Source organism: Bombina bombina, chromosome 4 (assembly GCF_027579735.1).
Source record: "Bombina bombina isolate aBomBom1 chromosome 4, aBomBom1.pri, whole genome shotgun sequence".
In the NCBI taxonomy this organism is placed as follows: Eukaryota; Metazoa; Chordata; class Amphibia; order Anura; family Bombinatoridae; genus Bombina; species Bombina bombina.
This window is the reverse complement of record NC_069502.1, coordinates 103,144,428-103,161,157: the sequence shown is the minus strand read 5'-3', so window position 1 is coordinate 103,161,157 and position 16,730 is coordinate 103,144,428. Positions and strand designations below refer to the sequence as shown.

Below are 16,730 nucleotides of genomic sequence, written 5' to 3'. Positions count from 1 at the left end.
TCTATCAGCCAATCGGAATTAAGGTAGGAAAAATCTGATTGGCTGATTGAATCAGATTCGGGGTATTTTTCCTACCTTAATTCCGATTGGCTGATAGAATCCTATCAGCCAATTGGAATTCGAGGGGCGCCATCTTGGATGACGTCACTTAAAGGAACCTTAATTCGTCGGGTGTCGCTGGAAGAAGAGGATGGATCCGCGTCGGCTGTAAAAATTTTATTTTAGAATAGGGTAGGGCATTTTTTTTATTTTGGGGGGCTTTGTTATTTTTTTAGGGGGCTTAGAGTAGGTGTAATTAGTTTAAAATTCTTATAATCTTTTTTTATTTTTTGTAATTTAGTGGGGGGGTTTTTTGTAATTTAGTTTAGTTGATTTAATTGTAGATAATTGTAGATAGTTTATTTAATTAATTTATTGATAGTGTAGTGATAGGTTTAATTGTAACTTAGGTTAGGATTTATTTTACAGGTAATTTTGTAATTATTTTAACTAGGTAGCTATTAAACAGTTATTAACTATTCAATAGCTATTGTACCTGGTTAAAATAAATACAAAGTTGCCTGTAAAATAAATATTAATCCTAAAATAGCTACAATATAATTATTATTTATATTGCAGCTATATTAGGGTTTATTTTACAGGTAAGTATTTAGCTTTAAATAGGATTCATTTATTTAATAAGAGTTAATTTATTTTGTAAGATAAAAATTATATTTAACTTAGGGGGGTGCTAGGGTTAGGGTTAGACTTAGCTTTAGGGGTTAATACATTTATAGTAGTAGCGGCGAGGTCTGGTCGGCAGATTAGGGGTTAAAATTTGAAGTTAGGTGTCGGCGATGTTAGGGAGGGCAGATTAGGGGTTAATACTATTTATTATAGGGTTTTTGAGTCGGGAGTGAGGCGGATTAGGGGTTAATACATTTATTATAGTAGCGGTGAGGTCCGGTCGGCAGATTAGGGGTTAATAATTGTAGGTAGGTGGCGGCGACGTTGGGGGCGGCAGATTAGGGGTTAATAAATATAATATAGGGGTCGGCGGTGTTAGGGGCAGCAGATTAGGGGTACACAGGGATAACGTAAGTAGCGGCGGTTTACGGAGCGGCAGATTAGGGGTTAAAAATAATATGCAAGGGTCAGCGATAGCAGGGGCTGCAGATTAGGGGTTAATAAGTGTAAGGTTAGGGGTGTTTAGACTCGGGGTACATGTTAGGGTGTTAGGTGCAGACTTAGGAAGTGTTTCCGCATAGGAAACAATGGGGCTGCGTTAGGAGCTGAACGCTGCTTTTTTGCAGGTGTTAGGTTTTTTCAAGCTCAAACTGCCCCATTGTTTCCTATGGGTGAATCGTGCACGAGCACGTTTTTGAAGCTGGCCGCGTCCGTAAGCAACGCTGGTATTGAGAGTTGCAGTGGCGGTAAATATGCTTGTACGCTCCCTTTTTGGAGCCTAACGCAGCCCTTCTGAGAACTCTAAATACCAGCATTGTTTAAAAGGTGCGGAGGAAAAAAACCATGCGTAGCTAACGCACCCCTTCTAACGCAAAACTCTAAATCTAGGCGCCTGTGAGGCCCTTGCAGGAGCTGAATGTGGGGCAAAGTGTCAGAGTTAAACTGGCTAAGATATGGAAGATGTCTGCTACGATAATTGGACGCTCTCCAGAACCAAGGACTTATGTAAACCTTACTGATGGAGGGACAGTCACACGTCGAAATAGAAGACATCTTCAGCCAGTACCTGAGAGTTTGAGACTGGGTGCCTCAGAGCCACCGCCGGTGGGATCACCTGTTTTAAGAGGGGTGCTTTCCCCTCAGCAAGATCACAGCGGGAATACTTCTTTGCTTCCAGCAGACTTTCAATGACCTTTTTCTGTATCAGAGGACAGTTCATGTAAAATGACGTTAAGTGGAAGAGTGGTGAAACTTCCAGCCCGATATCAGGATTAGCACTACCAGTGACTGGAAGAATTGGCAGAATAATCCCATGGTCACTGTGGACTTGGGTAGTCTACCCCGATGTTCAAGTCAGGATTGTATTTCTTGTTGTTCATATATATTCTCTTTAACTTGTTATTTGTTGTACACTAAACAAAACTATTTTTGTATGCTTCTTGTATACCTTGTTATATGATGTACTCTAAAAAAACAAATGTATGCTTTGTCCTTTGAAAAATGGAAAGATGTGCTGAGTGTGGGAGGTGATGTCACCGGATGGGGGCGTGGCTTATTACTAAGTTAGATGTGTTGTGCAAGCTATATACTTCTATGCTCTGAAATAAAATAGTGTTGTAACTTATATGCTTTGTCCTGCATCTCATGACAATTTAGATATAGCAAACAGTTTTAAACAACTTTCCATTTTACTTTTATTTTCAAATGTGCTTCATTCTCTTGTTATTCTTTGTTTAAGGAGGAGCAATGCACTGCTTATAGCTAGTTGAACATATTGGAGGAGCTAATGACAAGAGGAATATATATGCAGTCACCAATTAGCAGCTAACACCCAGTAGTGCATTGCTGCCCCTGCCTATGTATGCGTTTCAAAAAAGAGAACAAAGTAAATTAGATAATAGAAATAAATTAGAAAGCTGTTCAAAATTACATGCTCTGTCTGAATCGTGAAAGCTTAATTTTGACTCTACTGTCCCTTTAAAGGGATATTATTGTCAAAATGGAAATCTGCATTTACATTTTAAATAGAAGCATTTTTGCAATATAATTCCAAAAGAAAAAAATCCAATGTTGTGATCTCTCGTGTTTGCTAACCTTTTTACAGCGAAATTGCATGGGAGGTGGGGGGGCAAGAAAATGTTTACCCAGGGTCCAATCAATATTAAAGATGGCCCTGAAGTATTGAGGATGGACAGAACAGTTCTACTTAAAGGGACACTATACCCAAACATTTTCTTTCAAGATTAAGGTAGAGAATATAATTTTAAACAACATTCCAATTTACATCTGTTACCTAATTTGCTTCATTCTTTAGATATACTTTAATGAAGAAATAGCAATGCACACAGTGAATCAATCACAGGAAGCATCTATGTGCAGCTACCAATCAGCAGCTACTAAGCATATCTAGATATGCTTTTCAGCAAATAATATCAAGAGAATGAAGCAAATTAGATAATAGAAGTAAATCAGAAAGTTGTTTATAATTGTATGCTCTTTCTATATCATGAATGAAAAAATTGGGGTTTCATGTCCCTTTAAGGATAAAAAGCTTACAAAAAACAGTGGAGGGAGTAATATTCTGACCTTTTCAACCCAATAAAGCTGCCAATATAACAGGATTTGTGAGACTGTGAAAATGTATTTGCCTCTCTTGGATAAGGATCCTAAATTAAAGTACACTATGAAACACCGTGTTAGATTTGTGTTAAGTAGGGCCAATACCTTAGGCAATATCGAGAGAGCATTTTTCAGTTAAACATATTACAAATACAAAATCTAAGGGGTTAACTAAAAAAACTGGTTGTTTTAGGTGTGGGGTGCAAAAGTTATCATCATATAACAGTAGCTGACAAATTCAAATCAGCTACAACAAAAACAATATAAGATATAAGAAGTTATGTGAATTGCAACACAATCTATGTTGTTTATTTAATTACCTGTGGGGAATATTTTTGTCAGTATACTGGAAGGGCTATATGTCCTGTAAAAGAATGTATATGAGAACATTTGCTGTCATTAGAACTAGAAAATCCTAAGACTCCAGTGGCAAAACACTTTTCCAATCATAGAATGATAGTGTATCATTTGTACAAAATCTGCTGAAATTTCAAATAATCGATAGTGCTCCTAGGAAAGGAGTTATTTTGGATCTATCATTTGAAAACAGGAAAACCAGATGATATTAATAAAATGTCAGATATAAAGTTGTTCACTAATTGATACAATTTGGTGGATTTATTTTTTACTATTATGGGGTCCATTTATCAAAGGCTTTTTTTGACCCCCTACGACTGCAGGTTCTCACAAGAGAACCTCCAGTCCGTATTTAACAAGCAGCGGTCATCACTCGTGATTGGCTGTGCACGGGCAGGGGGCAAGAATGCACGCAAGCACAAAATATCGCTCATGTGCAATGCTGAATTCCACCAAGGAAATTCAGCCCGCCAGAGGCAAACTGCGGCGGACAGGGGCATACCGCAGATCCCCTTACGTAAATTGCGTATCCTATCTTTTCAATGGGATCTTTCTAACGCCGGTATTTAGAGTCTTGGCTGAAGTGAGCGTTAGAATTCTAACGACAAAACTCCAGCCGCAGAAAAAAGTCAGTAGTTAAGAGCTTTCTGGGCTAACGCCGGTTCATAAAGCTCTTAACTACTGTGCTCTAAAGTACACTAACACCCATAAACTACCTATGTACCCCTAAACCGAGGTCCCCCCACATCGCCGCCACTCGATTAAATATTTTTAACCCCTAATCTGCCGACCGCCACCTACGTTATACTTATGTACCCCTAATCTGCTGCCCCTAACACCGCCGACCCCTATATTATATTTATTAACCCCTAACCTGCCCCCCACAACGTCGCAGCCAGCTACCTACAATAATTAACCCCTAATCTGCCGACCGCAAAGCGCCGCCACCTACGTTATACTTATGTACCCCTAATCTGCTGCCCCTAACACCGCCGACCCCTATATTATATTTATTAACCCCTAATCTGCCCCCCTCAACGTCGCCTCCACCTGCCTACACTTATTAACCCCTAATCTGCCGAGCGTACCGCACCGCTATTATTATAAAGCTATTAACCCCTAATCAGCCTTTATAACCCTATAATAAATAGTATTAACCCCTAATCTGCCCTCCCTAACATCGCCGACACCTAACTTCAAACATTAACCCCTAATCTGCCGACTGGAGCTCACCGCTATTCTAATAAATGGATTAAACCCTAAAGCTAAGTCTAACCCTAACACTAACACCCCCTAAATTAAATATAATTTTAATCTAACAAATTTAATTAACTCTTATTAAATAAATTATTCCTATTTAAAGCTAAATACTTACCTGTAAAATAAATCCTAATATAGCTACAATATAAATTATAATTATATTATAGCTATTTTAGGATTAATATTTATTTTACAGGTAACTTTGTATTTATTTTAACCAGGTACAATAGCTATTAAATAGTTAAGAACTATTTAATAGCTAAAATAGTTAAAATAATTACAAAATTACCTGTAAAATAAATCCTAACTTAAGTTACAATTAAACCTAACACTACACTATCAATAAATTAATTAAATAAAATACCTATAATTATCTACAATTAAACCTAACACTACACTATCAATAAATACATTAAATACAATACCTACAAATAATTACAATGAAATAAACTATCTAAAGTACAAAAAATAAAAAAATATTTACAAACATAAGAAAAATATTACAACAATTTTAAACTAATTACACCTACTCTAAGCCCCCTAATAAAATAACAAAGCCCCCCAAAATAAAAAAATGCCCTACCCTATTCTAAATTACTAAAGTTCAAAGCTCTTTTACCTTACCAGCCCTGAACAGGGCCCTTTGCGGGGCATGCCCCAAGAAGTTCAGCTCTTTTGCCTGTAAAAAAAAAACATACAATACCCCCCCCCAACATTACAACCCACCACCCACATACCCCTAATCTAACCCAAACCCCCCTTAAATAAACCTTACAATAAGCCCCTGAAGATCTTCCTACCTTATCTTCACCATACCAGGTTCACCGATCGATCCAGAAGAGCTCCTCCGATGTCCTGATCCAAGCCCAAGCGGGGGGCTGAAGAGGTCCATGATCCGGCTGAAGTCTTCATCCAAGCGGGGCAGAAGAGGTCTTCCATCCGATTGAAGTCTTCATCCAAGTGGGATCTTCTCTCGTCATCCATCCGGAGCTGAGTGGCAGGATCCTGAAGACCTCCGACGCGGAACATCCATCCTGGCCGACGAATGAACGACGAATGACGGTTCCTTTAAATGACGTCATCCAAGATGGCGTCCCTCGAATTCCGATTGGCTGATAGGATTCTATCAGCCAATCGGAATTAAGGTAGGATTATTCTGATTGACTGATGGAATCAGCCAATCGGATTGAACTTGATTCTGATTGGCTGATTCCATCAGCCAATCAGAATATTCCTACCTTAATTCAGATTGGCTGATAGAATCCTATCAGCCAATCAGAATTCGAGGGACGCCTTCTTGGATGACGTCATTTAAAGGAACCGTCATTCGTCGTTCAGTCGTCGGCCAGGATGGATGTTCCGCGTCGGAGGTCTTCAGGATCCTGCCGCTCCGCTCCGGATGGATGACGATAGAAGATCCCGCTTGGATGAAGACTTCAATCGGATGGAAGACCTCTTCTGCCCCGCTTGGATGAAGACTTCAGCCGGATCATGGACCTCTTCAGCCCCCCGCTTGGGCTTGGATCAGGACATCGGAGGAGCTCTTCTGGATCGATCGGTGAACCTGGTATGGTGAAGATATGGTAGGAAGATCTTCAGGGGCTTAGTGTTAGGTTTATTTAAGGGGGGTTTGGGTTAGATTAGGGGTATGTGGGTGGTGGGTTGTAATGTTGGGGGGGATATTGTATGTTTTTTTTCACAGGCAAAAGAGCTGAACTTCTTGGGGCATGCCCCGCAAAGGGCCCTGTTCAGGGCTGGTAAGGTAAAAGAGCTTTGAACTTTAGTAATTTAGAAATGGGTAGGGCATTTTTTTATTTTGGGGGGCTTTGTTATTTTATTAGGGGGCTTAGAGTAGGTGTAATTAGTTTAAAATTGTTGTAATATTTTTCTTATGTTTGTAAATATTTTTTTATTTTTTGTAACTTAGTTCTTTTTTATTTTTTGTACTTTAGATAGTTTATTTCATTGTAGTTATTTGTAGGTATTGTATTTAATTTATTTATTGATAGTGTAGTGTTAGGTTTAATTGTAGATAATTGTAGGTATTTTATTTAATTAATTTATTGATAGTGTAGTTTAGGTTTAATTGTAACTTAGGTTAGGATTTATTTTACAGGTAATTTTGTAATTATTTTAACTATTTTAGCTATTAAATAGTTCTTAACTATTTAATAGCTATTGTACCTGGTTAAAATATATACAAAGTTACCTGTAAAATAAATATTAATCCTAAAATAGCTATAATATAATTATAATTTATATTGTAGCTATATTAGGATTTATTTTACAGGTAAGTATTTATCTTTAAATAGGAATAATTTATTTAATAAGAGTTAATTAATTTTGTTAGATTAAAATTATATTTAAGTTAGGGGGGTGTTAGTGTTAGGGTTAGACTTAGCTTTAGGGGTTAATACATTTATTAGAATAGCGGTGAGCTCCAGTCGGCAGATTAGGGGTTAATGTTTGAAGTTAGGTGTCAGCGATGTTAGGGAGGGCAGATTAGGTGTTAATACTATTTATTATAGGGTTAGTGAGGCGGATTAGGGGTTAATAACTTTATTATGATAGTGGTGAGGTCCGGTCGGCAGATTAGGGGTTAATAAGTGTAGGCAGGTGGAGGCGACGTTGTGGGGGGCAGATTAGGGGTTAATAAATATAATATAGGGGTCGGCGATGTTAGGGCAGCAGATTAGGGGTACATAGGGATAATGTAAGTAGCGGCGGTTTACGGAGCGGCAGATTAGGGGTTAAAAATAATATGCAGGGGTCAGCGATAGCGGGGGCGGCAGATTAGAGGTTAATAAGTGTAAGGTTAGGGGTGTTTAGACTCGGGGTACATGTTAGGGTGTTAGGTGCAGACGTAGGAAGTGTTTCCGCATAGCAAACAATGGGGCTGCGTTAGGAGCTGAACACGGCTTTTTTGCAGGTGTTAGGTTTTTTTTCAGCTCAAACAGCCCCATTGTTTTCTATGGGGGAATCGTGCATGAGCACGTTTTTGAGGCTGTCCGCGTCCGTAAGCAACTCTGGTATCGAGAGTTGAAGCTGCATTAAATATGCTCTACGCTCCTTTTTTGGAGCCTAACGCAGCCTTTATGTGGACTCTCAATACCAGAGTTATTTTTATGGTGCGGCCAGAAAAAAGCCGGCGTTAGCTTTTCGGGTCCTTACCGACAAAACTCTAAATCTAGCCGTTTCTGATTATATTTCACTATTACAATAAACCTAAGAAAAGGATGACAAAAAGTCATTGAGCATTTCTATTATACTATTATATTACACCCACTCTTATGGCTCTAGCCTATTTTTTATGTCATTGTAATTATATGCCAGGGACCTTGTCCTTAAAGGATGTGACTTCTTGTTTCAAATTTCCCAGAAAGTCTGATAACTTTGTTGCTGTTTCTTTGAGTCTATTGTTAAATTTTTGGGAAGTCATTTAATTGTACTTTCCCTTCATAAAACAAAAATGTACCATAATATCAAATTTATAAGATACAGAGGGCATAAACAAATACGTACTTTAAATTTTCAAGTGAATATGTTTTGTTTTGATTGTTTTTTTTCTTATTTTTATATATGCATCCAGAAAGCTTAATGAAGTAATATGTTTCATAAATTTCACTTTAAACCTGTAACATCTAAGGTTTCAGTATTTAGAGGTCTATTACATACATATTCCTTGTTGTACAATACTATCACTTTAAAACTGTAATTTAACATGACTCTTTAAGGGTTAGTATCCCAAACTATTTAAAGGACACAGGGAAACAGCTGTGTATCCCTGATGAAGTGCTGTACAGGCAGGAAATGCGTTGCATGTATGCTGAGCTTTACCTTGGTGATGAATTGTTTTTTAATGCAAGTCTGCAATAAAATGATGAGCTTTTATCTCCAACTTTAAGCCTGACAAGTCCCTGTCATTTCTCATTGTATGCTTACTTTTTAATCTAGCCCCCCCCCCACTCCAGCTGCCCACTTTAGAACTCACATTTTTTTTGTGTGCTAACGGTTTGAATTGCTCTCCAATTGGCGCTCTAGCTACAAAAAAAAGTGCCGTACAGCTGGAGCACAGATCGGAGAACAATTCAAACTATTACCTCACAAATAATATTAGTTTTAAATTAAGCAGCTGGAGGGCAGGACAGAGGGAAATATTACTTAGAATCTGGACCTGATTTTAAAACATGTCAAGTTTACCATGACTTTAAGAAATATCAGTAGGGTTCCAATGCTGAGCAGCTTTCAAATTCAAGATCCATAGCACGTTCAAGCTCTGATATTATACTTTTTTGCTTCTCCATCTCAGCCTGTAGGCATTCAACGGTTAATACAATGAGGTCAAATGAGCATTCATTTAGGATACATTCAAATCTGCTTTTATAGAACTCATTATGGGATAGGATGGTAGGGCGCAATTTAACTCTTAAACACCTAGGAATCCTCTTAAAGGGACACTGAACCTAAATTGTTTTCTTCCATGATTCAGATAGAGCATGCAATTTTAAACAACTTTCTAATTTACTCCTATTATCAATTTTTCTTCGTTCTCTTGCTTTATTTATTTGAAAAAGAAGGCATCTAAGCTATTTTTTGGTTAAGAACCATGGAAAGCACTTGTTTATTGGTAGGTGAATTTACCCACCAATCAGCAAGAACAACACAGTGTGTTCACCAAAAATGGGCTGGCATCTAAACTTACATTCTTGCATTTCAAATAAAGATACCAAGAGAATGAAAAGAATTTGATAATAGGAGTAAATTAGAAAGTTGCTTAAAATTGCATACTCTATCTGAATCATGATAGAAAAAAATTGGGTTTAGTGTCCCTTTAACTCTGAAATACTCTGCAAGTGTGGTAGAATGCAATTCCAGTTAGACGTTTCTTTTTTGTTCTCTCATAATCTTTCCTGAGGTCAGCCTCAGCAGACACTCTAAGGCCTAGATTTGGAGTTCGGCGGTAGCCGTCAAAACCAGCGTTAGAGGCTCCTAACGCTGGTTTTAGGCTACCGCCGGTATTTGGAGTCAGTGATTAAAGGGTCTAACGCTCACTTTTCAGCCGCGACTTTTCCATACCGCAGATCCCCCTACGCCATTTGCGTATCCTATCTTTTCAATGGGATCTTTCTAACTCCGGTATTTAGAGTCGTTTCTGAAGTGAGCGTTAGAGCTCTAACGACAAAACTCCAGCCACCTGAAAATAGCAGGAGTTAAGAGCTTTCTGGCTAACGCCGGTTCATAAAGCTCTTAACTACTGTACCCTAAAGTACACTAACACCCATAAACTACCTATGTACCCCTAAACCGAGCTCCCCCCACATCGCCGCCACTCGATTTAAATTTTTAACCCCTAATCTGCCGACCGCCACCTACGTTATACTTATGTACCCCTAATCTGCTGCCCCTAACCCCGCCGACCCCTGTATTACATTTATTAACCCCTAACCTGCACCCCACACAACGTCGCCGCCAGCTACTTAAAATAATTAACCCCTAATCTTCCGACCGCAAAGCGCCGCCACCTATGTTATCCCTATGTACCCCTAATCTGCTGCCCCTAACACCGCCGACCCCTATATTATATTTATTAACCCCTAATCTGCCCCCCTCAACGTCGCCAACACCTGCCTACACTAATTAACCCCTAATCTGCCGAGCGGACCTGAGCGCTACTATAATAAAGTTATTAACCCCTAACCCGCCTCACTAACCCTATCATAAATAGTATTAACCCCTAATCTGCCCTCCCTAACATCGCCGACACCTACCTTCATTTATTAACCCTTAATCTGACGACCGGAGCTCACCGCTATTCTAATAAATGTATTAACCCCTAAAGCTAAGTCTAACCCTAACACTAACACCCCCCTAACTTAAATATAATTTACATCTAAAGAAATAAATTAACTCTTATTAAATAAATGATTCCTATTTAAAGCTAAATACTTACCTGTAAAATAAATCCTAATATAGCTACAATATAAATTATAATTATATTATAGCTATTTTAGGATTAATATTTATTTTACAGGCAACTTGGTATTTATTTTAACTAGGTACAATAGCTATTAAATAGTTAAGAACTATTTAATAGTTACCTAGTTAAAATAATAACAAATTTACCTGTAAAATAAATCCTAATATAGCTACAATATAAATTATAATTATATTATAGCTATTTTAGGATTAATATTTATTTTACAGGCAACTTGGTATTTATTTTAACTAGGTACAATAGCTATTAAATAGTTAAGAACTATTTAATAGCTACCTAGTTAAAATAATAACAAATTTACCTGTAAAATAAATCCTAACCTAAGATATAATTAAACCTAACACTACCCTATCAATAAATTAATTAAATAAACTACCTACAATTACCTACAATTAACCTAACACTACACTATCAATAAATTAATTAAACACAATTGCTACAAATAAATACAATTAAATAAACTATCTAAAGTACAAAAAATAAAAAATAACTAAGTTACAAAAAATAAAAAAATATTTACAAACATAAGAAAAATATTACAACAATTTTAAACTAATTACACCTACTCTAAGCCCCCTAATAAAATAACAAAGCCCCCCAAAATAAAAAATTCCCTACCCTATTCTAAATTAAAAAAGTTACAAGCTCTTTTACCTTACCAGCCCTGAACAGGGCCCTTTGCGGGGCATGCCCCAAGGATTTCAGCTCTTTTGCCTGTAAAAAAAAACATACCATACCCCCCCCAACATTACAACCCACCACCCACATACCCCTAATCTAACCCAAACCCCCCTTAAATAAACCTAACACTAAGCCCCTGAAGATCTTCCTACCTTGTCTTCACCATACCAGGTTCACCGATCCGTCCTGGCTCCAACATCTTCATCCAACCCAAGCGGGGGTTGGCGATCCATCATCCGGTGCTGAAGAGGTCCAGAAGAGGCTCCAAAGTCTTCCTCCTATCCGGCAAGAAGAGGACATCCGGACCGGCAAACATCTTCTCCAAGCGGCATCTTCAATCTTCTTCCATCCGGTGCGGAGCGGGTCCATCTTGAAGCAGGCGACGCGGATCCATCCTCTTCTTCCGTTGTCTCCCGACGAATGACGGTTCCTTTAAGGGACGTCATCCAAGATGGCGTCCCTCGAATTCCGATTGGCTGATAGGATTCTATCAGCCAATCGGAATTAAGGTAGGAATTTTCTGATTGGCTGATGGAATCAGCCAATCAGAATCAAGTTCAATCCGATTGGCTGATCCAATCAGCCAATCAGATTGAGCTCGCATTCTATTGGCTGTTCCGATCAGCCAATAGAATGCAAGCTCAATCTGATTGGCTGATTGGATCAGCCAATCGGATTGAACTTGATTCTGATTGGCTGATTCCATCAGCCAATCAGAAAATTCCTACCTTAATTCCGATTGGCTGATAGAATCCTATCAGCCAATCGGAATTCGAGGGACGCCATCTTGGATGACGTCCCTTAAAGGAACCGTCATTCGTCGGGAGACAACGGAAGAAGAGGATGGATCCGCGTCGCCTGCTTCAAGATGGACCCGCTCCGCACCGGATGGAAGAAGATTGAAGATGCCGCTTGTAGAAGATGTTTGCCGGTCCGGATGTCCTCTTCTTGCCGGATAGGAGGAAGACTTTGGAGCCTCTTCTGGACCTCTTCAGCACCGGATGATGGATCGCCAACCCCCGCTTGGGTTGGATGAAGATGTTGGAGCCAGGACGGATCGGTGAACCTGGTATGGTGAAGACAAGGTAGGAAGATCTTCAGGGGCTTAGTGTTAGGTTTATTTAAGGGGGGTTTGGGTTAGATTAAGGGTATGTGGGTGGTGGGTTGTAATGTTGGGGGGGGGTATGGTATGTTTTTTTTTACAGGCAAAAGAGCTGAAATCCTTGGGGCATGCCCCGCAAAGGGCCCTGTTCAGGGCTGGTAAGGTAAAAGAGCTTGTAACTTTTTTAATTTAGAATAGGGTAGGGAATTTTTTATTTTGGGGGGCTTTGTTATTTTATTAGGGGGCTTAGAGTAGGTGTAATTAGTTTAAAATTGTTGTAATATTTTTCTTATGTTTGTAAATATTTTATTATTTTTTGTAACTTAGTTCTTTTTTATTTTTGTACTTTAGATAGTTTATTTAATTGTATTTATTTGTAGCAATTGTGTTTAATTAATTTATTGATAGTGTAGTGTTAGGTTAATTGTAGGTAATTGTAGGTAGTTTATTTAATTAATTTATTGATAGGGTAGTGTTAGGTTTAATTATATCTTAGGTTAGGATTTATTTTACAGGTAAATTTGTTATTATTTTAACTAGGTAACTATTAAATAGTTCTTAACTATTTAATAGCTATTGTACCTAGTTAAAATAAATACCAAGTTGCCTGTAAAATAAATATTAATCCTAAAATAGCTACAATGTAATTATAATTTATATTGTAGCTATATTAGGATTTATTTTACAGGTAAGTATTTAGCTTTAAATAGGAATCATTTATTTAATAAGAGTTAATTTATTTCGTTAGATTAAAATTATATTTAAGTTAGGGGGGTGTTAGTGTTAGGGTTAGACTTAGCTTTAGGGGTTAATACATTTATTATAGTAGCGGTGAGGTCCGCTCGGCAGATTAGGGGTTAATAATTGAAGGTAGGTGTCGGCGATGTTAGGGAGGGCAGATTAGGGATTAATACTATTTATGATAGGGTTAGTGAGGCGGATTAGGGGTTAATAACTTTATTATAGTAGCGCTCAGGTCCGCTCGGCAGATTAGGAGTTAATAAGTGTAGGCAGGTGTCGGCGACGTTGAGGGGGGCAGATTAGGGGTTAATAAATATAATATAGGGGTCGGCGGTGTTAGGGGCAGCAGATTAGGGGTACATAGGGATAACGTAGGTTGCGGCGGTTTACGGAGCGGCAGATTAGGGGTTAAAAATAATATGCAGGGGTCAGCGATAGCGGGGGCGGCAGATTAGGGGTTAATAAGTGTAAGGTTAGGGGTGTTTAGACTCGGGGTACATGTTAGGGTGTTAGGTGCAGACGTAGGAAGTGTTTCCCCATAGGAAACAATGGGGCTGCGTTAGGAGCTGAACGCTGCTTTTTTGCAGGTGTTAGTTTTTTTTTCAGCTCAAACAGCCCCATTGTTTCCTATGGGAGAATCGTGCACGAGCACGTTTTTGAGGCCGGCCGCGTCCGTAAGCAACTCTGGTATCGAGAGTTGCATTTGCGGTAAAAATGCTCTACGCTCCTTTTTTGGAGCCTAACGCAGCATTTGTTTAAACTCTCGATACCAGAGTTAAATTTATGGTGCGGCCAGAAAAAAGCCCGCGGAGCGTTAACAGCCCTTTTACCGCCGAACTCCAAATCTAGGCCTAAGGAAGTTTCTTGAGCCTTCAGCCAGGGCAGTAATGCGTGCAGCATCCAAGTCTGAATACAAAAAGGTCTTTGGTGTTACCTCCTCTAATGTATCCTCACTCTCAGGGAGTGCTTGTGACTCTGCAGATTCCATTGTAGTACAAAAAACACAGGTAGACTCCAGCATCCAGACCAAAATTTCAAACGTGCAAGTCACAATGGAGTATCTGGTTTCTCCAAACAGTACAGTCCACAAAAGAAATGTGACAGCACCACAATAATGACTGGTGAAAAAACTTTTATTAGAGTATGTAAGACCTCAAGAAAAAGCTACGTTTCAGACCTACTTGGTCATTCATCCAAATGTTCTGAATAAAGCTTATGATTTGCATTTTTTTTTTTTTTTTAAAAGTATGTTTTCTGTATATAGAAAAAGGTTTTTTTCTTTTAATGTTATACCTTGCAGTTACCACTAGATGTCATTGGTTCACTGCAATTATACCCAGGAATGTTGGGGTTTAAATGTGTCAAAGGTAATCAGTGATTGGTTCAGGCAAGCTATTTAAGTGTGTATGTTTACCTGTGAAACTATGCATGATTAAGGATCATGTAGGTCCAAAACGTTGCTTATTCTTGAGGTCTTGTATCCTCTAATAAAAGTTTTTACACCAGTCTTTATTGGGTGATGGACTCTACCTGTGTTTTTGTACTATTTGTATTCCTAGTCCTTATGATAGAATTTAAAAAAGTCATTGTAACAACTAAATTTATCCAAATAGGGAAACTGAAATGGGTGTCAATTAATTGTGTTCTTACAGTATATATTTGTACTGCAATTCTTGTCTTACCATATCCAGCTTTCCTTTATGTTCAAGCAAACTAGAGAAGGCATATGCAGTAAGGACAGAGGCAGCCAAAGAGAAATAGGTATTGATTATGGCCATTTCTTGATTTATTCCAGGGTCAGCAATGGCAGAATTGAAACTTGGCCAGAACATCCAAAGAAATATGGTTCCTGTGTATGAATCATATAGAAAACATTTAAAGTACACCATAAAACATTAACCTTTTAAAAAAAAACTATCATTGTTGTTAGATAGAAAACCAATGTATTTCTTGTTTTCTACTTCTAAGGTTTAAACCTCATTATGGACAAAGTGGAAAATCCATAAGATGTTTTCATGGCATTGTATTTCTGACCCATAATATACTTCTATTGTTATCTTGAGCAGCTATTCATCTGGATTTGCAGATTGTTGTAAAAAGTGTATCAACAAGTAAAAAAAAAAAAGGTAATTAGAATAAGTGCAAATGCACTGTATTAAGAAAGGATGTGTATATAACAAGGATCTGGTTATTTAATTGTGCACAACATTGTATCATATTCCTTTAATACCAAATTGAGATGCGTATTATGTTTATGTGTTTAAGGATCCATCTGCTAATGGAAGTAGAAACCTACAGTATACTTTTTTTACTTTTTTGTAAGTATTTTGTGTTTAGCTTTGAATACAATCTAAATGGTGGACAATTTTTCAACTCAACAAGCATAAAAAGAGTCACAATATAAACTATATACCTGCTAACAACACTATGGGCCAGATTACAAGTTAAGCGATACATATCCCTACACTGCAGAAAATTGTTAGGCCAGGGAGAGGGACAATATTGACTGGAGAGGGAAGGGGTAATCTTGGAGGGGGGATAGTGAGGGTGCCCCTACACTAAAGAAAAAATAAAGAAAAACAAAGACTGCCAGTAATAAATATGGAGGGAGGCAGTGGGAGGGTGAGGGTTAGGGAGCAGTTTTGGGGGGGATCAGGGATCTACACTACAAAAATATTAAAATATTACAATGAAAAATAAATAAAAGCCCTAAATTTCATACTGGCAGACTGTCTGCCAGTACCTAAGATGGTGGTGACCAGTGCGGGAGGAGATGAAAGATAGGTGTTTGGAAAGGATCAGGGGAGTGGGAGCTGTCAGTTGGGAGGGTAATTCTTACACTGGAGAGAATGTTAACTTTACAAGCTAATTGATTAACTACTTCACCCGGTAATTTCAGAAGTGTGATGCACAGCTGCAAATATTAGCCTTCTAATTGCCCCCCAAAAAAATTATAAAGTCATGACTGATATTTCTAAACAAAGGGAATGCCAGAGAAGCTTTTACAAAAAAATATTTTTGACTGAAGTCATTGAGAACCCCAAAGTTTAAAAAAAAGTTAATGATTTTTTTATATGATCGTATTTGGCCATCAAATAGTGGCATCAAATATACCAAAATGGGCTTAGATTATTAGCTTGGGTTCTTTAATTTAAAAATATACACAGTTTTCATAGGTAAATAAAAAAGCAAAGGCTCTATTTCTGTTAACCCCTTAGTGACCAGGCCATTTTTCAATTTGCTTACTGTTAAGGACCAGGGCTGTTTTTACATTTCTGCCGTGTTTGTGTTTAGCTGTAATTTTCCTCT

General features: G+C 38.1%; 1 protein-coding gene across 1 annotated transcript in view; it reads right to left on the bottom strand.

Annotated features, from left to right (window-relative positions):
• RHAG (Rh associated glycoprotein) overlaps window positions 1-16,730 on the bottom strand; it is a 168,825-nt gene that overhangs the window by 79,517 nt on the left and 72,578 nt on the right. Inside the window, exon 5 of the mRNA XM_053709562.1 lies at window positions 15,104-15,270. Coding sequence (XP_053565537.1) covers window positions 15,104-15,270 — 167 coding nt within the window. The remainder of the gene's footprint in view (window positions 1-15,103; window positions 15,271-16,730) is intronic.